The sequence below is a fragment of the Apostichopus japonicus genome, chromosome 15 (assembly GCF_037975245.1).
Source record: "Apostichopus japonicus isolate 1M-3 chromosome 15, ASM3797524v1, whole genome shotgun sequence".
Lineage (NCBI taxonomy): Eukaryota > Metazoa > Echinodermata > Holothuroidea > Aspidochirotida > Stichopodidae > Apostichopus > Apostichopus japonicus.
Window position 1 is genome coordinate 24,509,249 of NC_092575.1, and position 25,592 is coordinate 24,534,840.

The following is a 25,592-nucleotide window of genomic DNA, read 5'->3' on the forward strand; positions in this document are numbered from 1 at the left end:
CGTCGACTTTTATTTGTCAATAAATCCAATTTTTCGAGTCCCTACATTGCTCCTATATATGTTGCCAACACACAGACACGTAGGCCTATGTACTGACACGTCGACAAAAGTTCTCCAAAAGTCGTTTTATCCCATTAAACGCAATTAAGTCTAAATCTAATCTCTGTTCCTCCAGAACCACCGTATGGAGGAGATTTCTATGCACAAAAATTCACAGTTTTTGTTTCTAAACTTGAATAAAGTATTTCAGACAGGGTATAAAGTCATAACAATTATCTTCTTTACCTGGGTACAATTTTCAAAACATAATATCATTATATATATACAAACTGGTTTCTATAGTAATAAATGATTAACTGGTTGACTCGTAATAAGTACATGGTCACTTGAGAAGAGGAATTACCCCACCACCGCACTCCCCCACCCCTCGTTAACTTTGTTCCTTTCCCACCGCCAATTATGACATCTTTGTTTCGAAAAAAATCAATTAAACATGTTTCACTCAAAATGACGATAGTCTTTGGCAAACGCAGATGATATCTGCAAACAAAAACGAAAATTATATTCCGTTACAGTGCAAGTTACCTTCTCAATAAAACTGTCAGGTTTTGAGAATTTGGAATGCTCGATACTCGAAGTAGCTCACTTCTAATGTTAGCAAAACAAATCGTTAAAGATCATTTTATAGAACTATTGAAAGACATATAGGGCTACATGTAAATCTGATCTCAAATAACATATTTCCGGATATCATGATACCACAGATTGTAATAATTAGACTCCTCTAAAGTGATACCTAGTTGTTGATTCGTATATCAGAAATGATTATACTTCATACTATAAAATAATTAATCAAAATTAACATACAAACAAATGCAAACAAACAAACACGCTGCAGTACTTTCTCGAAGTCAAATATTCCCTGCCAAGTATAAACCTCTATAATCATGCCGGATCACGCGATCGAATTATAAATTTCTTGGCCAGGATTATTTCAGAATTCGATAGTTTGATTTCTTTGTTTCCAGAAACTTGTAAGCAACTCTGAAATTGTTCCGCCGTTTTCTTCAATCAATTATAACATCCTCGTACTCATTCGAACTGCTAACATAAGTAGGGTTGTTCTGCATATCGACAGACTGGCCCGTGTCTTTCTTCATATAAGTTGACTTAGTTCCACCGACGAATGGAGTTGAACTTGTCCCTGCAGATCGCTTGGTAGGATCGAATCGGAAAGCTTTCTTCATTTCAGGATTTTGAGCAATCAATATGTAAAACATACAGAATCCTTGCAACGAAAGACACACGCAGAAGAGCAATTGGAAAACAAGGCTGATAGGATTTTGAAATGTGGCCAGAAATCCGAAGGTCCACGCCATACCGAGAAGAACCCAGAAGAGGAAAGTACTCTTAAGGCGTGTTATGAACTCCGCCCTCTGTTTCGTCTTGCCTGTGAGTCTTATCTTGCGACAGCTGACACGATATGTGGCTAATACGAAGACCGCAAAATTATAAAAAGAGAGTAAGAAAATTTCTAGCAGGAATCCGAAATAGAGGACTGGTCCGGCATGTAGAAAACAACTGTGGGGGAAAGACAGATCTGAAGGCTCTTGAATCCTGGGCTACGCTTTGGGACATGAAATTCAATCCCTCTAAATGTAGCCACATTCTTTTACAAGGCTTGGAATGGCTTACTTCCTGCAGCCTTTCATGACTTATTTACTATTAACAGCGCCATACATAGTCACCGCACTAGAAGTGCCGGTCAAGCACACCACAACTTATGTAATACAACATTTGGTACGTTAAGTTTAAAGAATCGTGCTATGAGGACATGGAATGATCTAACTGCTACTATAAAATCTAAACCATCTAAAGAAACATTTAGAAAAGCACTAAAAAAAGAAGTAATTTCTCAGTATTGATACATCGTTTATATTGTATGTTATTAATTATTCTTTATTAAGACACTAGTTATATTTTCATTTATGTATATATGCTTTTTGTTTGTTTTTTGTTTTCCCTTTCTTTCTTTCTTTCTTTCCTGGGAGTCCTTTACCTTGTTAAGCCTGAATTGGCTTTTTAGAGGACTTCCCTCCACATGTATATATCCAGTGGAAAATCAAATAAATCAAAAAAAAAAAAAATCAAAAATGCTTCATGATGTCTACAAAGCGTAGCGGGGCAAAATCTGTGTTCTTTTACTCCATATACAATCAAATATGGAGTGCGTCACTGCGCAACCTTATCTTGGTATCCTGTTTAGTGACAATTTATCTTTCTCTACTCATATTGATAAGATTTGCTCTAGGACCAGCAGAAGCCTTGGCTTCCTTAATAGGAATTTGCGCTCTTGCCCACCAGAATTACGTGAATTGGCCTATATATGTGTCGTTCTACTCTTGGATATGCAGCTCAGATTTGGGATCCTTATAAGGTCTCAGACCAAGAGAAAATAGAAAAAATTCAAAGGAAGGCAGCACGCTTTGTAACTCGTGATTTCCGTAGGCAATCCAGCGTCACTGAGATCTTGAAGACTTTGAAGTGGGAACCCCTCACAGAAAGAAGGAAAAGGGCCAGACTTATGCTCTTTTACCAAATTATTTATGGCCTAAATGCAGTCCCAAACGAGACTAATCCTTTCTTGAAACCAGGGAGGCGTGGCCGCTATACACAAATTCCACATAATCATCGTGCTTTTCAGTATAGCTTCTATCCTAGGACTATAAAAAAGACTGGAATAGTTTTGACCCCAGATTATGAACGACAATCCTTCATTTTCTAAAGTCCCTATAGTCCTTAACCCACTTTCTAAACCCTAACTCTGATTTCAAACGAATTTGTAATTTCCTGAAAAACCTGAAACCCTTATCCGTCCTAGGAATAAAAATTAGGCCATTCGGAAGGTATAATATGTATTAGGGAACTTCAAACTTGTTGTTTTTGATTGCTCACAAACTCACCCGTTGCATCTTGGTAGAATTGATTCCACTCCAAAGAACGTGTTGATCATTCATATCACAAATTTCTTGACTTTTAAATTGCACCAACTTCTCCCAGCTGGGCAATCTGTACAAAGAACTGCGCTGTCTTTCAGACTTTCTTAAATACACCGACATGTTTTGTATTGTCTTAGAGCCTCACTTCCCCGTGCTGTTGCTAATTCAATTGTATCCTTCTCTTGTGTATGCACACTCCAAGAACTCTTTAACATGATATTGGTCTCTAAGGGGTGGCTATAATGCTCTAAATCCCTAAGCCTTTTACAGGTGTTGCAAAAACAGAATTCTAAAAGGTTTTTTAAGTTCAGCCATCGCCGTTATGCTACCAATGCTCTGCACAGTTAACCATCGTGTCGTTAAAAATTCACTGGTATTCTTAACATGTGTGTTTTTATAAATAAAAGATACGTTAAACAAAAATGCTCTCAATACTGCTTTCAGTAACATTCCCAGGCCTAGAGATTGTTTACATGTGTCCAGTTACACCGTATAGGAGTAATATACTTTCCTGGAGTCATTAGGCGCAGTTCTAGACATGGTAAACCGCTGCTGAATAACTATGTTTTTGAAACTCTGGAATGAACTTCCAAATGATATATATTTTTTCCTCAAAAATCCAATTCGTGTATATTTCTTAATACAACATTTAAAGAACTGTCTTATTTCTAAATATTCCGATGAAGTTATTTGTATCTGTTTTATACGCATGCATCTTTTTAACTACTTCCTCATGTATTGTTCTTTTTCATACTATACGTTTCTGTACTTCAATTTTCATTTCTTTGATTCTTTTTCTTTGAAGGTCCCTAGCCTCGATAACAATTGTACTGAACTTCTAGTGTTCGGTTTATATGCATGTTCGTAATAGGTATATGTTGATGTGTGTAATTATATGCATGAATGTGTATGTATATATATGAAATGAATGAATGAATAAATAAATAATATAAGCAAAATCAACAATAAATACAGAAATAATGATACGGCTAAACACAAACTGTTTTCATTATTGTTGTATAATTTCTTACTCGGACAAACCTCATAGCGGGGTATAAAAATCCACTCAGTGTCGACATACGGTAATGGTATTATACAGGTTTAAAAAAAAACTCTAAACATATTAAAATATTACAAAAATGGCACCACGTCATGTTACCTGCAGTACCCATAATGTACAGGGACGAGGGGAGAGCGCATTGTTCGACCCCGAGGGCAAGTTGGACAACATATATGACCCCTTGCCGCCATTTATAGTTTTTATTAATATCGTATGGTTCATTTATGAGCGTGTTTTTCTCTGGTGGGGAAGGCCTTGAACTGATCCAGCCTTCTCCTTACCTCGGGCCTCTTACTGACCCCGGAGCCGTATTGCCCCTAATGACCCACAGTCTCGTTTGGCACGCCCATGTAACCAGTGTAATGTTCTTCAATAAACGCTGTGATGTTTACCCACAACCCCTTACCCCCCCCCCCCACCCCACCACACACCCACACACACAACAGATTAATTAATATATCATTAGAACGTGTTTATAACAATGACAAACTTCCACTAGAGCGATATGTAAAACATCCTTGTGCAGCCAGGTGGGACGATTTTCTAACGCTATTATAATACCATGCTTCATACATTGCTCTCATCTAATGCTTCAAAGCACTCGTATTATCCTATTGATAGTATGAACAGTTCCAAACACGTTGATCTATAATAGACACTTGATTTTCATACAGCTCGTACGGAAAACACAAGTGCTGTGAAGCATGACATGAAAACTTCCAACATCAAGTCGATGCGAGCTACCAAGATTTAGATTCAAGAATGGTAGATTCGAAAAGATAGAAATAGCGGGCGGTCTATAAAGGAACTCTATGTGTGATGGGGGCGCAGTTCTAAAATGATACCAAGCTAAGGTTAGGTAGAATAGGAAAGGGAACAAGTAGACTGGTAACAGATAAGGAGGAGCGAAGTAAACTGTCTCAACTTGGAATCGTCATTAATCTACCATAAAACTGTTGTAGGGTCATAAATACGTCATGTTTTATCTATTTTGACATTATTTCAACAAGGTAACAATACATCATTGTTTTCGAATCTGTTGTAGCCTACATAGGCACGGTAGCTTATTTTTAAATACAACTGGCTTCTTAATTTATCTTAGTTACTGGTTTGACAACATATATTCTTTAGATAGCACATTTAATCAGGTTGTCACAAATCTAATATCCCCAAATGATGTTACAAAAATGTATACGAACTTTGCATAGTTGTTCATGTGTGTTTTGAGCTTCTTCTCATTTTCACTTGTGATTAGAAATCTGAAGTTTTTAACTTCCATTTTCCTTACCCTTGACGATAAAGTAAAAAAAAAAAAAAAAAAAAAAGGAAAGTATAACATCATGTAGAATTTGACAAAAAAGTTGCATAAAATATATCAGAACAGCCTCATTTATCAGAAATTATAAAAATTGTGTTACTTTTCAAAACGTTTCTAACGTTGCAAATGGGCTTCTACAGAGGGAAAAGAGGTATAAATTCTGAGTACAATGACTATATCATTTACGGGTAACTTATGTAAAATGATCACGTGATTATCAATAAAGTTTAAGCGGAAGAGCACCAGAAGTGGCAGACCTAGGCAAAACACTGAACAGGTGAAAAGAGACATAAGTAAAAAGTACCCTGCATTGTTAAAAACAAGAACCCTATTTCCAGTGATTTTAAAATTAAAAAGAAGTGCTCTCTCTTTCGAAAATTTACATTGCTGGTAACCTCTTTAAAAAAGAGCCCAGGCAAAATTAACACTCACGTCCCGTGATATATATATATATATATATATATATATATGAAAATCGTAATGAGTTGGAAAATCAAGAACAGTGAAAAAACTTTCAGCCTCCACCGGGATTCGAACCACGGGCCTCCCGCTCTGTACGCGGACACCCTAACCACTAGGCTATGGACGCTGATTGTATGTCCAGAGGTTCGAAACCGGTAAGGAAGATCGTAATTCCACTGTAGGCGTTTGTCACCTATATCGAACAATACTAGTTCTGTTTTTGGTGACATATTTTGCCCTACTCTAGAGATCAAACATGATGCTATCCAACTCGAAAATCATTTGTGATTCCTAAAGCCGGATCTCGAAAGAGATACTTTGAACAGACTTTATGTTAATGCAATGGAGGTAAACGACAAAGGCAAATGAATATATACATGGTCTGCAAAAGAAAAAGAAACTATACAGTGATGGGTAAATTGCGTATTCAAAAGTCAAAAGGTCTTCAAAATCATTGCTAGAATCACTCCGAAACAATTCCGTCATTTTCTTCACCAGTTTTAGGTGCAACAGGGCTGTAATCATTGCTACTGGAGCTAACTGGGATATCGTGCATGTCGACAGACTGATCCGGACTACGGGCTGTCTTTACACCGCTGTCAACTTGGTACGAAGTAGTGTTGGTTTGCTTAACAGTGCTTGTTATGCTTTTCTGCATTTCAGGATTTTGCGCAAAGAGCATATAAAACATACAGAACCCTTGCAGAGAAAGGCAAACGCAAAAGAGTAACTGGAAAGCAAGGCTGAGAGGGTTTTGAAATGTGGCCAGAAATCCGAAGGTCCACGCCATACCGAGGAGAACCCAGAAGAGGAAAGTACTCTTGATTCGAATAATAATCTCTTTCTTCTTTTCTACTTTGTCCGATTGTCTAATCTTACGACAGCTGACGCGATATGTCGCTAAGACGAATATCACGAGATTATAGACAGATAGTAATAAGATTTCTAGCAGAAATCCGAAATAGAGAACTGGTCCGGGATGTAGAATGCAACTGTGAAAAGGAGGAAAATAAAGAATGTCATTTCACGTGATGAAAGAACATAAACGCGTTGCGTGTATATGATCACATGATGTTAAAGCCGTAACGTATACGGTACTTCAACAAGTTTTTAACGACAGGTTGGGTTGGACGGTGCAATGTACATACTATACACATTTTGTTAACCCGTATAAAGATGTAGGCCTACATATTATTCACAAAGCTGCGTGTGTGTGCGTGTATGTATGTATGTATGTATGTGGGGGGGGGGGGTTCTACCTCCCCCACGACTGATTAAGGTAGGGGAATCAACATGTTAAGCGGGTCCAGAGGCGACTGAAAAGGTATCCTTTTTAAGGCCGGAGGGGGTTTGGGGTTGTTTAAATCGGCAAGCTTATACCCACTGACTAGTAATAAGTCTTGAATTGTTATTAGGTTGATAATGAGTAGGCGGGAAGTGAGGGTACGGGGTGAGGGGGGGGGGGTCTAAACCCGGATTAGTAATCTCATTCTTCGCCGACTGAATGTGAAAACTCCTCGACTGACTATGGAGGTCTGGAGAGGGTAGCCTTGGTCCCAATCCACCTCAAAAGTCTCAGTATATCAATCAGTAGAGGCACTCATATCTTAGGGAAAGCCCGCATAGCGGGGCATCTTTTAGATATGTTACCTAACACGATTCTTTGCAACCGATTGTCGTGGCGTTAGAATTTAAATTTTGGGCTCATGGTTACCAAATATGTTCATGGTCTTGATCCTATAAATTAAATGTGACATGAATAGACAACCTTGTCATCTATCCAAGAAGGTATGCACTGTTTAAAACAAAACTTGTATATAAAAGGTGAACTGTTGACGTAATATTACTGTGGCACGCCGTTTTTATTTACAGTATAACAGTGTTTCATGGGTAAAATAACAGGAAAACGTTATGTAGCGTGTGCTTGATCGTTAACTTACATTCACTGCTCGATCTGTAAAATAGCAGGACGTTATGGACGTATTAGTACCATAATACCGTGAATTAACATTCAGCATTGGTCGTAAAATAACAATGAGAAAAGCACTTTCAATTGCTTAACCTTAATTAAGAACAAATTGTGTTTAACCGTGGGAATAATTACTTGATACTCGTTTTTTTAACCTGTTTGTGAATGAACAATTACACTTTATAACCGTTCTGTATCGATTAACATACATCGGGACACTTTTAATTTGCATATTCATAGTTAAGGTAGTACCCAACATTTGTGGGTTATATTCTAGTCATGATGTGATTTCGGTGTTCAAGTATGCACTTAATGTGTCTAATTAATCATGTAGGTTGTTCAAAAAATATTGCATTTGATATGAAAATATGAGTTTGTTGCTTGTTATGAAATAATAGTGAGGGGTAACACATATCGTTTTAACATTGTTTGACTAGTGATTTTAGTACACCATTCTGATTGTTAGTTCGCCCCATAAATCGTTGCTTCATCTTGTCGTGTGAAGGTAAGATATTTGACGTGGTAAAGTAAGTCACCTTTAGAAACAAAGCCATGAAAACAAAAGAAAGTCTTTGTTTTTTAAATAATACTTACTAATCTGTTGATTCCTCGTAATCATGACCATGATCCAAGAAATATATGAGTATTGCTCCACTTGCTGGTAGTCCTAAATATAAAATAAAACAATAAATAAAATAATTCAAAAATGACTATTTTTTCATGATGATTATTTCTACTGTTAATAAAGTTTCTGATGCGTAGAAAGTTGTGTGAGTCACATGTATCTTCCATTGTTCTGTTGTGTTATACATTAAAAGGACAGATCCCTTTAACATACATGAATAGACTGCACCATATTAACACCAGCAAAATTCCACACACACAGACGCATCCATGCAACGTAGAGTTCAGCGCCGGGAGAGGTAATATTTACACAATGGAGTCCTTTCACATACTGGATAATGTAAACAGCCAAAATGGTGACGCAAATGGCTTGCATGGGATAGCAGAATTTACATTCAATATAATTTCTTTGCAACACAAACAGAAACGCAGCCATAAGAAAGTGTTATTGAAATGAAAAACAGACTAAACACACCCACACACACACACACACACTTACACCATCATGATAACTTTAATCACCGAACCTATAACTGCGTCTCATAAAACTTGATATTCTTTCAGATAGTTCATATTTTGCAAATTATAAAAAATATATAAAGTTATTTAACATTTCACTATATGTTTGAGACATGTTATGGATTACAGTCATTTCAGAGTTTTACAGATGTATCATAAGGTGAGATACATGATCACTAAAACATTATATTTGATTCATGACCAATTCTCAACACAATCACATCATAAAGGCAAGACCTGCTCATTTACAGCACCATGACTACAATATGTGGTTTAAGACACTTGATTGATAAAAGGCAGATCAATGATTCAGACATCTCTCATTATCATTGATAAATATATTGCAGGGGTGTTTTTTTTTTTAATTTTAAACCTCACACCGCTAGGGATGTGTTAGTGAGAAGGATATTTAACGAAAGAGAGATCGTCTTTGGGGGAACATTGTTACCGCCAAGGTTGCCATAGGAAGTTGACACTAATTACACAGTGCCCTTTGTTATCTGCAAAACTTAAAGCACTTACCCCTGTGGTTTTAAGGCCCACGTTGACATGGGGATATTTTAACTAGTAGTTAATTCTTAAAAAGCAACTTAATTTTTTTTCGACACAAGTCTACATGATAGCTGTTGTGCTGGACTGATTTCGAAAGCCATATCTGTTTGGATTGCTGTTATTAAGTTGGTAGAAAACATGCAGCATTTGCAAAATTTGTAACTGAAGAGACGTGTCTGTAACCTCAATTTAGGTAGGTTGCTCTGTAGAGAAACTTACACTGTTGCATTTTTAGAAAATATGAACAGGCGTTTTCACTTTTATATTACAAAGACCTTCGACAAACCCAGAGTAAACCTTCTAATCAAAGCAATGTATTATACCACCAGATACATTCATACCACAACGGAAATAGTCACGATTGTGAATGAAAACAAACAACATTAACAACTGAACTTCAAAACCTTTCAATCAAACGTTTGAAATTGAAAAGGGTTAGCGGGTCATTGAAAATAAATTTGCCATGAGAGGGCGAAGCCTGTAGGCGTAGCGCTACCATGAGTTGACGCGAAGAGTACGAGAAAACTGTGTCCGAAAATGCCTCTCAGATCGTTGGAAATGGCACTTCTAGTGCCTTGTACGTTACATCTAAGCATTTTCTATTTGAAATTACTAGGAATATCATAAAGAAAGTACAAAAAATATGCTCAAGGGGGGGGGGGGCGGTCACCTACTTCGCCGCCCCCCTTAGCTAAGCGCTTGTGCTCCTATTATGCTTAAATCTAATTAGCAGATAAAGGAATTATTTCATATATTATTATCGTTCATGGTAAATTCATTAAAAGAAATACAGGCTGGTGTAAATGACACTTTAACAAAAGAATACGTATGGGGCAGTCTCATTTACAGATTCTGATATTCCGAACACATTTCAAAAAGTGGACAGCGTTGGTTTGACAAATATAGTTTAGGTTTTAGTTGTGGTGGTTGTCATCATGGTAGAACAAATCTCATTCGTTATGAAATTAAAGTCTCGACTACCAACCCTGTACATCAAATGCCATGTAGAGCTACACCTTCTATGGAACTTGAAATTGAACAAAAATGCAACAGCTTTTGGGGAAAAAATTCATAGACAGAGTGATATTCTGTGGGCCTTACCCATAGTGATGGCTAAAATGAAAGATGGGTCGTACAGATTTTGTTTAGACTATAGGAAATTGAATGGAGTAACAATAAAGGATTCACACCCTTTACCTAGAAAAGATGATAGTTTGGATGTACTAGGTGAAATGGATTTTGGCAGGTTGAAATGGATATTAAAGATGAACCTAAAACAGCATTCACTACTGATACCGTCTTATATCAATTTAAAGTTATTCCTTTGGGTCTAACTAAATCACCACCGACATTCCAGAGGTTAATGATGAGATTTATTGAGAGGACTGAATATCTGGTTTACCTTGATGATGTTATTGTTATTGTTAACTCATTCAAAGAATGTTGAGGGAAGTTTATGCGCCATATAAACGGTTCCTTATCCATTTACTAATGAGTTTCATTCGATCTCAAATTTCGTCGTGCGGACACTTTGCGGATATATATCAAAATAATATAGTGGATATAGTCAAAAGTTGCATGATTTGAATGAAAATTCACTATAATGCAGCCACCTAAGGAATTAAATTGCTATGGGGAATTGAGTGTCGAATAAGATCAATGATCTTATCAATACTTCTCAAACTAAGAAAGTTTCTTTTAACTGTGTATAGTTAATATATACATATTTCAGTAATTCATTGGTGTGTTCGTAATAAAAAGGAAACACAAATACATGAATCAGTATATAAAAGTTCCTTAATGATTTATTCACTTTTAATTTCATTTATTTATTAATTACATGGCAACTTTAATAGGATACTCATCGTTATTTTAGTTCCCCTCAAAGTCATTGTTTTTCTTTATTTTGTTGTTTTGTAAAGTATATCAATTAAAATAACCGATGTTATCCGCTGTTAGTGGACCGGAACCACCGCTGATGATAAAAGTCCAGAAGAAAAACTATACTAAGGGATACTTGTAGCCTATAGGTTGGCCCATGTGCCCAAACGTAGGGACTTCAAAGAGTAATCCAGGGGCTGAAGTTGATGGAAAATATCTGCATCGTTAGGTCAAAATCACATTTTACCGTAGCATATTGTATCGCCAAAGGATCATTTGAAAGATTATCGCACTGAACTAATCGTTTGTTATAAAGGAAACAACAAACATACATATAACTCAAATAGGAAACACCTTCAGCATGACTAAGCCATGGTATTTGATTTCCAAAGCCGTGCAGGACCGTCTCAAGGAAGGGGGAGGGGGAGGTGTTGAGATTTGAAATTTGAAATTTGAAACCTTCCCCAAATTTTTGCACTACACGAACCGCATGAAACATGCTGATACCGGCGACGAGTATGGTTTTATTGAAATTGTCATTTGCAAGCAGGGGCGTGCCTATATAGATTATTTGGCACCTGGGGCGGATCATTCCTTTGTCAGCCCTTGCAGGTGATGCCGTGATGGGAGAGGGGTCTAAGCAAAGGGGGAACCCTTTGAGAACTTTTTGTCTATGCAAGGTGGCTAGATGCAAACTGGTGCTTTCTTTGTCAAAGCTTTGTCGTAAATCGAGATGCTACTGGAGCAGCACATGACAGAGTACCATAAGACGACATCAGAGGTAAACCTAAAAAAGTGTAACACCACCGAAGAGGTACTGACGGAGCTTCTAGGGGGGGGGGGGGAAGCGGGAAACTTACCCTCGAGTTGAACGAGCAAAACCCAGTCACAAGAGAGTTCCTGTGGGGTTTGCTCATTTTGCCCCAAGGAGGGGCCCAGGTAACAATTACCCCGTCCAGAAGTTTATTAATTTTTGGCATCCGGCCGAATGGGTGGATGAGAGCAAATTTCAAATGGATCACGGTAATGGCCCAACGACAAAGATCACGGTCCAATCTCGTGGTTTGTGATTTATTACTCAAGCGTTCCTGAAAAATATTCGCCAAAGAAAGCCCACATACCCCCCCCCCCCCAAGAAAAAAAATTGTTCAAAGAAATATCAAATAGAATTGTGCACTCTAGGTCTACATTAGTGTGTCCTTTTAATGTGTCCTTTAAGCTTCACGGTTCCCGTTGGAAATGAAATTTCGTCCGTCTACAAGTTTCGCTGGAATATTCGCCAGGACTTTTTGTCACTGCGCTCGCGTCGCGGCACACACCAGGTCGTGAGTAAATTATAGTATAACTTATTAAATCTGTTTTAGTGTAAACTGCTTAGATATTGATAAATGATCTTTGTTTGATTTTAATTACCTTGAACACACAATTAAATAAATACTTATTGTTATATTTAAAGTTAAATTTTACAGTGTGCTGTTTAGTCATTTGAGTTGTGAACCCAAGGGGAGGTGTATTCTGGCCTTGATCGAGTTGATCGTAACAGAATAACTCTTAATCTTTAGAGGAAAGAATTAGAATTATGGTATGAAGTTAAATATTTCACTACATCATCCGCCTCCACGTTGACCGAAACCAACTCGTTGAGTTATGTAGGTCTACGTAGTGTAAATTGGATAGAGAGCTGCCATTGGTTTTGTACGTCCATTCATGTGGCTGTATACTTTGGTACCTAACTGTAGCTAACAGGAACGGTAAGCTCTGTAGATGGGATATCCCTGGACTGAGAAAATGGATTTCTATACCCAGATATTAATGATTAACTCAATGAACATGCCAACCTTATATGAGGTTGTACAAGGTTAGGTCAATATTATTATACCAGGGAGCTGACACGAACAGCTCCATGGGAATTGGCTGCCTTTCGTTGGTATCTTAGTAAACTGAAATATCAACGAAACCCTCTTATAGAACTTGCTCACAATGGCAACAATAGAAACTAATATATGAACCGATACAGTCCAGTGATCATATCTTTACACAATAACATGTTTACATGCTGAAGGGAACACCCCCCGATCATAAAGGTCAAAGAGTATGACTATTGCTGTCGTATTAATCCAACCCCTATGTGAAGAAATAAAACCCCCATGTAAAGATTAAACCACCATGTAAAGATTAAACCCCCATGTCAAGATTAAAACACCCATTTAAAGATTAAAACACCAATGTTAAGATTTAAACACCCATGTAAAGATTAAACACCCATGTAAAAATTAAAACACCCATGTAAAGATTAAACCACCATGTAAAAATTAAACCCCCATGTCAAGATTAAAACACCCATCTAAAGATTAAAACACCAATGTAAAGATTTATACACCCATGTAAAGATTAAACACCCATGTAAAAATTAAAACACCCATGTAAAGAATTTAACACCCATGTAAAGCATTAAAACACCCGTGTAAAGATTAAACACCCACGTCTATAATAGCCCCAGCTGGATTGAAAACCTCACAAATTCTCCAACATTGTTCCATGAGCTGAAAAATAGGACATTTTTACAGCGAACTTTTTATAAAAAGGGGAGGGGCCACCGATTCCCCTTTGAAACCTTCCATCGACGTCATAACATCTTTAAGTCAACCCGCCCCCACTCCCAAAAACATGGTGGTTACACACCTGACTGTTTACTCCTTATTCAACAAAGAATGACAACAGGACCACAGAGTCCCAGAAATCAGAGATAGGAGAAAGTAACCGAAATGGCTACATATATGGTGACGTAACAGGAAACCGAAAACTACACTGTAACAGAAAACAATCCACTTATTTTGTTTTAAACTGAAATAATTGCTTGATATATTTTGGATTCTCTGTATTCCAATAAGGATATTCCATCCTTTCAAGTGAGTTTTAAAGGAATTAAACGTCATGCGACGGTACCACAACTTCAGAAATTGTATAATTATGTTCCTGGGCTTCATCTTAACACCTATGATCATTCATATTTAACACTCGTATCATATAGCACTTGTTATGTGTCTCCAAATATTACATTAATACAATCACTAAAAAAATTACCCCCAAAGTTAAGTTTTTTATTATATGCTTAGCATCTTAAGAAATAGAAGGGAAGGTTTCAAAAGATGTTTATCGCAGCCATGTAGGAGTCTCAGATAAATGTTTGCGTGAAATCTCAAATTATCTTCTTTTTTTCTAAGGCTATTGTATCTTTGTGTTTTTATTCATTCTGGAGGGAACTTAACACAATTTTAGAGTCTCTCTAAACTCCACGTTACGATTGATACCGGCACATCCCGGCAAAACACAAGTTCTGAATATGGTACAACCTTGTCACAATTATTTTTTGAGTGTTGACTCTGAGATTTCCAGAGTATCTGCATTCACTTCACATGTCGAGTAACGTATTCAACCTAAGATGAGACTGTTATACTGATCTGAATAATATTTAAGTAAATTGTCTATATTGTGTGTATCTCATATGGCCTTATAGTCTTACAGATAATACTGGGGAAATAGTGAATAATGTAGCCGCTAAAACATTCCCATTCAAGAAACTGATCTTGTCTGGTAAAGTTTTGAATAGAATCAAATAACATTGTGACATTTGTAAAAAGTTCTTGTACTTTATGCTATCTACTAACATAGATCAAAATGCACTTGGTCATTGGAATATTAGATATTCTCCGTTCATTTTTTTATGTATTATTTTGTTGATAAATGAAATACATTATATACAACCTATGGTCCTTGTTTTTCTAAGAGATTGGATCGAAAAATTGTCCGGCTCAAACTAAGGTTCAATACGGTTTATCTCACCGAGTAAACAACATTAATAACCAGTGTTGTACAGAAGGGGAAAAAATTAGCAATTGGCTCCTAAATGAAAAACCAGAATTCAAAAACGCATCGTGTTTCGATGATGTAACATGAGCAGCTTTCTTCTTTCATCTGACATAATGTATAGTGAGGTTGTACAACATACTTGATCTTAGTAATACAGTGTGATGTGACAAACAATAAATTCACAATGACACAGGCAGGGTTCGACTTATGGCCAAAAAATTGCATAGCAACAAATTTCGACATTTGCTATACAATATTTTTGTTGCATAGCAGTTCCCCAATATTGAATAGCAGTTTTGAAATTACCACAAAACGGACCAAATGTTGGCGATCAATGTATTAACTAGAAAATGTTTGTTTATTATTATTATTTATACTAGTGTTGCTACGATAATCGTTTTCAATATCGGTATCGGCCGATATTTGCAATATCGGCAGCATATCGGTATCGGTAAAATTTTGCCTAATTGCCAATAACAGCAAACCGATATTGAACTTTTCTTTTTAACAGCAGAGCTACCTGTACTTATTTATACTTGCAATGATTTGTTAATCTGCCCAAGACGATCCATTTCTTTAGCGTCAGTTAAACTCAGATTCATTTTCGATTAATATCCATGGAAACCTGACTCTCCGTAACATCTAAAAACACGTCTACAGCGCGCGAATATAACCAATGACCTTCGTGAACCTTGGCCTACACACAGCATTAGTGCAGCATATATACACTGTACTAACCATTCATTTCCTCAAAGGCCTCCGTGAAAACCTTGAACATGATGCATACAGTAACTGCACAGTTCAGCAGTGTTGGAAAACCTTCTTCAATTTCCCGCGAACACACTGCCGATTTCCCGCCGGTGTTCGCCTGCCTAGCACGCGTAACGTGCGAGCATAAAGGCGTGGTGTCCATGGGCCCGTCTTAGGGCTATGGTGGGGTCATGGGGTAGAACCCCTCGTGGGGATCCTGGGGGCGAAAGCCCCCGAAAATTGTTGTGATTTTTTGCGATGTCTGGCGATGAAAAAATTCGCAGTTGAGGATGCAAAATACTGACAACTTTTTTTATTTAAATTGTCACGAAACTGATGAAAATTTTAAAATGACAAGTTAAAGTAGCTATATTATGTTATAAAATGAAAAAAGATTTAATCTGTCTTTCAATCTTTAAAAAGTGCAACTTACAAAACTTCCGATATTATGAAACAAACAACGTTCAGCAAAGCCCCGTTTCTAGACTGCCTAACAATGAATAGCCTGCACTATGCGTACATTTTTACAACTGCAGTGTTTAACCCTATACCCAACTACTGTACCACGGTACATGTGCTGCGAATTTGCCCAGGTACCTTCCCAACAACTGTGAGCTCATCCCCTGTGTAACACCTGTTTGTTAACATTTTTTTGGCACGTTGCCAGGGAACCTTTTAGTTACGTGAGATCCGTAACTGCCGAGGTGGTTAGGCTATTTGCTTTACACTCAACTATGGTAGGATATTATTTTTTCAGGTTTTTTTTTCGCTATATGGTCAAGTGAATAAGTTGTACATTGAGTATAAACTCAATAAATTATAACTTCTACATTGTGATCGACAGTTCGTAAGTTAAGGTTTGAGTGTTTGCTCCCAAATCTGACTAGGAATTTGAATCGCACAAATCGGCACAATGTGCGATGCTGATTTGGAAACGTCTCGCAAGTTTGTCGTTTTGGATCGCATTTTGCGATGCGATACCGGAAAAATCGAACGCTGGACACAGGCTGTACTGAAATGACCATAGACCTCAAAAACAGGCTTCTTGTACTAAATGTGATATATACATCAACATACTAAATATGACGTTTGTACTTGTTGTAATATTGTGTAAAACATTTGTTTGGACAATTTGACCCCTGGTGAACTCAAACGACCATTGACCTCCGCCCACAACATTAGGCATATGTACTCAATGTAGTACGATTACATACCAAATATGCGATCTGTCCAAGCTTCCCTTTGAGTTTTTTTTTGGAAAGTGCGTTAGTGTAGAGAGACAGGTAAAAGGGGAGTGAAGTAAATACTTGGCGTTTATGACTTCAAATGACCTTTAACCTCCACTAAAAGCAATAAAGCCTCCTTAAATTTGATATGGTATATCTACAATATGGATATATCATGTTTACATGGTTTGCAAAATGTGACCTTTTATGACCCCAAATGACCATTGAAATCATACAAAGCATATAGGCTTCTTGTACTCAATACTGTTCCTATACATCTTAAATATGAGATCTGTCCAAGCTCACCTTCTTGAGATATCTTGTTTACAAGGTCTCACAATTTGACATCTGGTGACCCCAAATGATCTCCACGATGCACAATAGGCTTCATGTACTCAATGTGGTTCTTCTACACACCAAATATGAAATTTTACCGGCCTCCCTTTTTCAGATATCGTGTTTACAAGCTGGGCGTCACAAACGCGCACACAAATACGCCATCATGAATGCAAAGGTGACGATTATCATCGAAACAACGTTAGGCGATAGCTTTTACACCTGTCTGATAACCATTATCAGTGTTGCACCTCAACTTAACATGTTTTATGAGGTGAAAAGTAGACCGTCAGGAAATAAAATATTCGTAATATTGTAATCTGATATCGAACATAAACCAATCACGGTTAACGAACCAGTGTTTTATTAGGATTTTGAAACGTTCGTCCCAGGGACACATCGCCTCGAAAATGGAATGCAACAGATAAAAGCTTGCATTCGCTCATACATTTCTTTGATAAAACCTCAGGCCAACGAGCTGTTATATGACCTTTATCAAGTGGAACATTTCTTGATCCCATTGCTGTCAGCTATAGAATTAAACTACTTAGTATGGTAGAGGTCTTTATTCACACAAATAATGAAAAACAATGAAAACATAGCTGCAGTATAAATCAAACAAATGTATAAATTAGAATGTTCACCAAAGCTGATGTTTATCCTGTTCTGGTCAGCAACGCCTAAGCTTTTTACAATTCACTGAACTATTTTCCATTCCCTAAAGCATGCTTCCTGACCCTCTAGCCATGTCTATTCGAATTTGCAATTAGACGGTCGTAGTGATTTTCTGTTATATTTACAGATTGATAGACACAATTGAAAACAAAAGATTAATTGTAATGTGATCCCAAAGCTATAGTAAATTTTCCAACATTTCGGCCCATACAGCCGGTGCACAGTTCTCGGTTAACAGATTTAAATAACATGAGCCGATGAGAGCCATTCAAAGGCGTTTCTCATTATAGGGAAAGGCATATGGAACGTCAGTCTTTAGTTGTTACTCACCATCACGCAGGATCCGTCCTTTAGGCACATTTGTACAGTCTAGGTACTTTGAATAGATGCGACAAGCATGTTCTAACCTTTATGCCATACTTTGTTTTGTACTGGGGAGAGGGCGGTCGTAATAAGTTTCTTGACTGTGATATTACTATAATGGTATTCTTGTAGGGGAAATAAGTTGAAAGATTTGTTTTTTCATATATTGGTCTAGCTCCAAAGATATGGAAACAAAGCAAACCAACATTGAACTAAATAACTCCACTGCATGAACAAACCGAAATTGTAATGAAACCAGGCATATAGGTATCATATTTTGAAATGAAATTTGCAGAGCCACCGACAACGGGTTGTGGGCGGGGCATGGCCTCAATAATTTCAAAGCAATGATTTCCAAATAAACATATTTTAACATGTAAAGTTGTTGAATTTTGACAATTCTTGGCCTCGGGCTGTTTTGCCCACACCACGCCCCACAAATAAGAAACCCGTATCGGTGCTCTGATTACCAAATTAAAGGAGGAATGTAAAAATCTACTTCTTTAACGTATGAAGCGATGCAGAAAGTATGACAATAATCTAATTTAGTTGTCCATGTATCATACACCATGAAAAATTGAACATTGTTTCTCTTCATCAAATGAAAGTTGAAAGAACAAAACAAACACAGAAATTCTATAAAGAAACTAGGTGAAACAATGGAGTTATCCAGGTTTACTTTACTTGTATATAAATCTGAGTAAATAGTCAAATAACGTTTGTATAAATGCTAACACGATGGACATATTTTTAATGTGCAAAATGCACAACATGATACAGTCTATGGAAAGTGGTTATCAGAAGATTACATACACTCAAATAGCTGTTCTAGCTATTGTTTCCTGTTATGAACTGATATTACACCCCCTCCCCATCCCATTCCCTCTAGTAGCATTCATTAACAACATACAATAAATTAAGATTTAATATTCGAACTCTTCAATAGCCCTCATCACAACTTGCACAGTGTTCAATAGTCACTTCCGTGCTCATAATTGGGATCATGATAACTTCAAAGTTTTAGCTTGAATCTTGGTAACCATTTCCACTTCCTCCAAACTTACATTTTTAATGTACAACATACATTCTATGAAAGTTATTATCAAATGATTACATACACAATAGCTTTTGAACTTATTGTTTTGCTTTTATGAACTGATAATACTGATAATGCTGCCTCGCCCTATCCCCCTCGCCCAACCCCCGCCTCCTCCCACCAAGTCTACTAGCATTCTTTAACAAATTAAGTAAACATGAAGATATAATGTTAACACACTCAAGTACCCCTTTAACACATCAATCATTTGTCAGTACACTGTTCAATATGAAAATAATAAATACATAAGAAGTGTAAAAGTGAAATTAAAGTTTATAGGAGAAAAATCTTTACACTTGCCTCCCTACAATTCTTCAGGCATTCCTTACAGTAAAAATTAAGATGTATATGTAAATGCAATAATCAATATGAACATAATAGTAATAAACCAAGAAGTTGGAAAATTAAAAAAACTGATAACAGGAAAAACCTCAAACCTTGTTATATTCTCTGTGTATATTTGGCTATTTATATCAGCTGAACCAGGGTACATTTTTTGTTATTGAAGTGAAATGAAAAAAAGTATTGCTTTATGCTGATGATGCTACTTACTCTTGAGATGATGGATGCAAAATTTAGTTAAAAAAGATCTTATTCACATAAAATAACTGAGGATGTAATATTGTGAATAGATTCCTCACTTAGTATTACTGCATGACGTTAGTATGACGTTATATTTACCAGTAGGGTCTCGTTATGTGTTACAGTTTACTCACTATAGAAATGATTTCTGTACATAATTTTAATTACATCCTGTAGCTTTGGAGGTATTTTAGTTAGGTTTGTTATGGATCCTTCTGCTTTTGATCTAAATAAATGGTTAGAGCAATGATCTCTTTATATATATTTACTTTCTTCTCTCTGACTGTTCTTGTAGTTTTATCAAGAGTGCTTACAATCTTCCATGTTGTAGCTTCTCTATGAGCCTCCTCTCTATATCAAGATTGCAGCAGAGCCTGTCACAATCACACCATGGCCAGTCGAGTTTTAACTTCCACTGAACATGTATAATAAAACACTCTGTGTTCATGATTGGGAAGATCACTATAGCATACCTCCATTTTGGTTACCCTATTTTTATTTTCACTGCTTCTACGTAGACGTACTCCCAACCAGGATATTTTACATAAGTTTTGTTTCTAACACAGACTTTAATAACATGTCATTAGTATTTACCCAAAACTTTTCGCATGAAAAATATACTCCTAATTATTGCAAGACATATAGAAGAGTTCCTTAAAATACCATTGTGTGTCTTTAAAGGGTTTAATGGCACAAATTAAATATTGCAGTTGGTTTTGAGCTACCATTTCTTGAATCTTTAGCGTTTGTTAATGGCTATCCTCTGTGACAGGGAAATGAAGACGTTTTAAACCTATTTCATTTGAGTTAAAGCCATGTCTCTGCTGTTTTGGAAATTTGAAAGGACTGTCAGGTTCTGTTCTAAAAGAAAAAAACATTTCATTTACATAAGGCAACACTAACTCCCTTAAAAGTGATTTTTTCAACACAATATTGGCAAACTTGATATTTGAGTATTCATTTACTTTCTCTTGAATGTGGAGAAAATGCAGTCGTCGTCATTGTCGTGGTCATCATCATCATCATCATCATCATCATGAACATCATCATCAATCAGTATTTATAAAGCGCTGATATTGTGGACCACTTCAAAAGCGCCTTGAATGAGAAAGGTTTTAAGCTGTTTCTTAAAACTATTCAGGGAGTGGAAATGTCTGAGTTTATGTGGAATGGAATTCCATAAACGAGGGTCAATTCTAACAAAATGCATGACCACCGTAAATCCATTGAATTTGAAGCAAGGTTCAATAAGGAGTTTAGCATGTTGAGAGCGGAGAATATGAGTTGGCTTGTGAGAGGAGATAATAATCACACAGATATTGAGGTGTTTGCTCATCCAAGTATTTGATAGTTGATTCTTTGTTGAATTGGAAACCAGTGAAGGTGATATGGTGCTGAGAATATATGCTTAGGTTTTATCATGTTAAGAATAATTCTAGCTGCACTCTTTTGGACAACCTGAAGCTTGTTTATTCAACATTTGTGAATGCCAGCTAAAACACTATTACAACAATCTAGACGAGATGTGACAAAAGCATGAACCAATGTTTCATCAGTTCTGATATCAAGTGACTTTAATATGGCATTGATGTTGTGCAAGTGATGGTATGCTGCCCTGCAGATTGATGACACATATATGATACCCAGGTCACGTACAGATGATGAGCTCTCAACAACATCACTCCCCACTTGTATTATAGAGACCGGGATCCTCTCCTTAAAGTATGGAGGAGTTAAAGCAAGTAGATCAGTCTTGTCATCATTCAGTTTGTGGTGGCTAACTTTCATCCATAAACATAGGTTCTGAAATACACCTCTCAATGGTGCTGAATGACGTCATGTTCACCACTGTTATTATCTAAGTCGAAGAACAAATGGTTGTGATCCACATACATATGAACATCCTAGGTTGTGATTCATATATGTAACTGCTATAGGAGAGAGTAGTTGGTTGCGATGAAACATTCTTCATCACGCTTTTCATAAACATACACTTCAAAATTACAGCTTTAGCATGTGGACAATGATGAGATGAGGGCTCCATTTAACAAAGCAACTGACCATGCAGAACGTGAAGGAAAAAATGCAAGAAATGTAAACTTTGCAGTTCCCACTTGATATTATAGGAGACAAAATCGAAACCAAAGGATTTATTTGGTTGCAGATGTAGACGGATTGTCCATACTATCCATAGGTATGTTAGATCGACTACTTGACCCGTGCTGTGAAGATGGCAAGCTTCTCGCCGTAGCCTGTCTGGTAACCTTTGTTTGCGTAGAACCCGTTCTCTTAAATTTTACTTGAAATGCAGGATTGGCCACACACAATAACAGGAACATTAATATGCCCTGCATTGAGATGAAGAAACAGTAGAGATAATCAAATATAAGAGTATTGGTATCGACGGCAGCAGAAAATCCGAAAATCCAAGACAGACCGAGTACGAACCAGAAGAGTATTGCGTGGCGGACTCGCTTGATGATCTCATTGCGTTTGGCGTTTTTGGCCGTTTGGCTGACCATGAGAGGGCGGCAGAGTATTTTACGAATCACCCAGATAAAGATGATGAAATTAAACACAAACATGGCACCCACTTCTGTCAGAAAACCAAAGTAGAGTGCATAACCAGGATGGATGAAGCAGCTTTGGAGAGGGGAAAATAGATATAGAGAAAAAAGATGCAAAACATAAATAATAGAATTAAGATTGTTAATTTCAAGACCAGATATTTTAATGCAACTAGGCACTTACGTCGGTTAATAAAGATGTAATTACCGAATATTTATCGTACGTAACACTTATTAATCAATATTTCAATGTCAATATGTATCATAACAGTAAGATTTCAGCAACCTGTGGCATAAAATGGATTTTGTGCACGTTTGTCGTAAATTGGAATATTACATCACAATCAGGAAAATAAATTCTTTCACCATTTACGCCACATTGGAATATTACATCACAATCAGGAAAATAAATTCTTTCACCATTTACGCCACGTATCCCGGCCCCAACACCCTCCTCCACCGTCACCACCACCACTGGCCCAACACCCTTCCCTTTTCGCTAGTAAATTTAATTGTGTCGGTCATTGCATGCTAATTAAAGGGGACACAAAAATTGGATTCACATTGTCTTCTTGAATCAAATCTAAGATAAAGAACTGGTAGCAACGAGCACCCTCGGTATATAACATCACCATAGCCATGTGGCTTACACCTCGTAATAGAAAGAAGAGAGAGGCTGAAAAATTAAAACTGTCTGAGACTTACTAGCTCGCAGATTGGAAATCAGTGCTATTGTCGAGGAACACCACAAGAAGAGCACAAGCGGCCGGTAATCCTGATTGTAACAACAACAAAAACAGTCAGAAACATGATGATTTTTAAAATTATATTCCATTATTTAATTGCTAAACAAGGTTCCTTTGGTGACCAAAAAATATGGACCACAAGTCGAAGTTTGACCAATTGTCAATTTTTATGTTTGGGTAGTACTCTATGGACCATTCTGCATTACCTATTTAAAGTAACCGTCCATTCGATACGGTCAGTGGCATTCTGTCGGAATCCGTCGATCGGATTGCAACCCATTAAATAGTTATAAAAGTCCCTAAAACTAACTTACCATAAGCTAGTAGACAAGCTATTGGTATAAAGTGTCGAACGGTGGTCCTTTCAGTTTTGAGGAATAAATAGTACATGTTCACAGCTTCTGCGGACATCCAAGCCAAAGTAGAAAGACAGAAGAAATGGATGATCACTGAGGCTAACGTACAATAGATAATCTTCCCCACTGCTAGAGGGCTCAGTATGAAGGCGATGTAGAAGCCCAGTAGAGATAGACAAAGGTTGATGTGGATATGAGTTGGCTGCTTCGACCTGAAAGATCTAAAATAAAAGAAGCCTAACATTACATAAAATATTAAAGATAGTCTTTTAAAGTTAGTAAAGACCTTCAGTGATTTCCTGTTATTAGCATTGAAGCTACTTGAATCCCAGTCGAAGAGACTCGTGAGATGATGATGATTAACAGTTACAGTCGCAATGTAAGGTGACTGGGGTTACGGATGGGTCAAGTTGCTTAGTTGTGTGCCCAGGCTCTATCTTGGGTGACATTTGTACGATGTAAGAAGTAAATACGATATCGAATCTCAATAGAGAAAGACAGATCTTTATAAATGTCGAACATATGAACATGTTACATTAATTTACATTAAAAAACACATTAAGACAATCATCTATGCCGGTATTCATGGCATTCGTAACATTTTACTACGACAGTTAAACTAACGATATTGGTCTGAGTCAATATTGTAAGATGGCGACAGAAGTAGCACTAAAGAGGGGATGTGATGCTTAATTAAAACGTCATCTATGATAGACTTCATGTGCTCAGTAACTTACTTTAAGGAGACAAAGACTATCAGACATCCTACCAGAGCTAATCCCGAGATTATCGATCCGATCAAAGTAACATAGTATAAAGCAACTTGATCCTCCACGGGTCCCTTACGAACTCTCTGTTGAACAATAGAAAATATAAACGGATTTACTCAACGTTGGCCATTGCCTCATGTTAAGTCATATTGTTGTACAGTTTATATGACTTACTTCACATGTGATTGCATGTATGGTTTTCCAAGAAACGCTGGTGCGGATGACTTTTCGCCTTAATGCGATGAAGTTGTGATGATTTAGATGTAGATTTAGATAAAGTCGGTTACATTGTTCATTTCGCTTGATTATATGATATCAAATTAAGATATAAAAGAAGTACTTTGAAGACGGTTATATGAACCATTTGCTGTAAAAGCTCAAGTCTGAGCAAATGTTTGCATGTTCAATGGCATTTTAAAAGTGTACAACAATAAAGACGAAGAAAGTATTGTATGAAATTTTCATATAAGCAAACGACCCTGCTATTTGATTAATTGATTAATTCTAATTAAATCTAAAGTTTTCTGTTCAGATTGATTTATTGATTATTCCTTTAAAGATATACCTTAATTATATTTTATTTTCACTTTGAATGACCATTGTCTTTTCATGATTTGCCGATTTGCTCCTTCTTATAGTAAATCACCTATCATTTACGTGTGCATTGTGCAGTTTGTGTGTGGATATATTATGGGTGAATAGATGTACACATGTTTGCAGGTGTCATATCTGCTTCCAATACAATAACAAAAGTTGAAAAATATAAGATAATAAATGCTTACAATAAGGATAGCAAAACTGCCCAGCCGATCACATGAACACATGGTAAGGTCACGATTATCGTGGAACATCCTCTTACACCCGTCTTTTG

At 36.9% G+C, this 25,592-nt stretch overlaps 2 protein-coding genes across 2 annotated transcripts in view; both read right to left on the minus strand.

The window, feature by feature from the left end:
• Positions 1 to 715: 715 nt before the first annotated feature.
• Positions 716 to 25,592, minus strand: part of LOC139980709 (adhesion G-protein coupled receptor G2-like) — a 102,684-nt gene continuing 77,807 nt past the window's right edge. Inside the window, exon 15 of the mRNA XM_071992569.1 lies at positions 716 to 1,581. Within this exon, the coding sequence (XP_071848670.1) occupies positions 1,068 to 1,581 (514 nt within the window). The 3' untranslated portion in view covers positions 716 to 1,067. The remainder of the gene's footprint in view (positions 1,582 to 25,592) is intronic.
• Positions 19,958 to 25,592, minus strand: part of LOC139980711 (adhesion G-protein coupled receptor G2-like) — a 14,667-nt gene continuing 9,032 nt past the window's right edge. The window contains exons 10-14 of the mRNA XM_071992571.1: positions 25,504 to 25,592; positions 24,689 to 24,804; positions 23,910 to 24,172; positions 23,555 to 23,624; positions 19,958 to 22,925 (exon numbers count right to left, since the gene is read on the minus strand). The exon at positions 25,504 to 25,592 is cut by the window's right edge and continues 82 nt beyond it. Of these exons, the coding sequence (XP_071848672.1) occupies positions 22,433 to 22,925; positions 23,555 to 23,624; positions 23,910 to 24,172; positions 24,689 to 24,804; positions 25,504 to 25,592 (1,031 nt within the window). The 3' untranslated portion in view covers positions 19,958 to 22,432. The remainder of the gene's footprint in view (positions 22,926 to 23,554; positions 23,625 to 23,909; positions 24,173 to 24,688; positions 24,805 to 25,503) is intronic.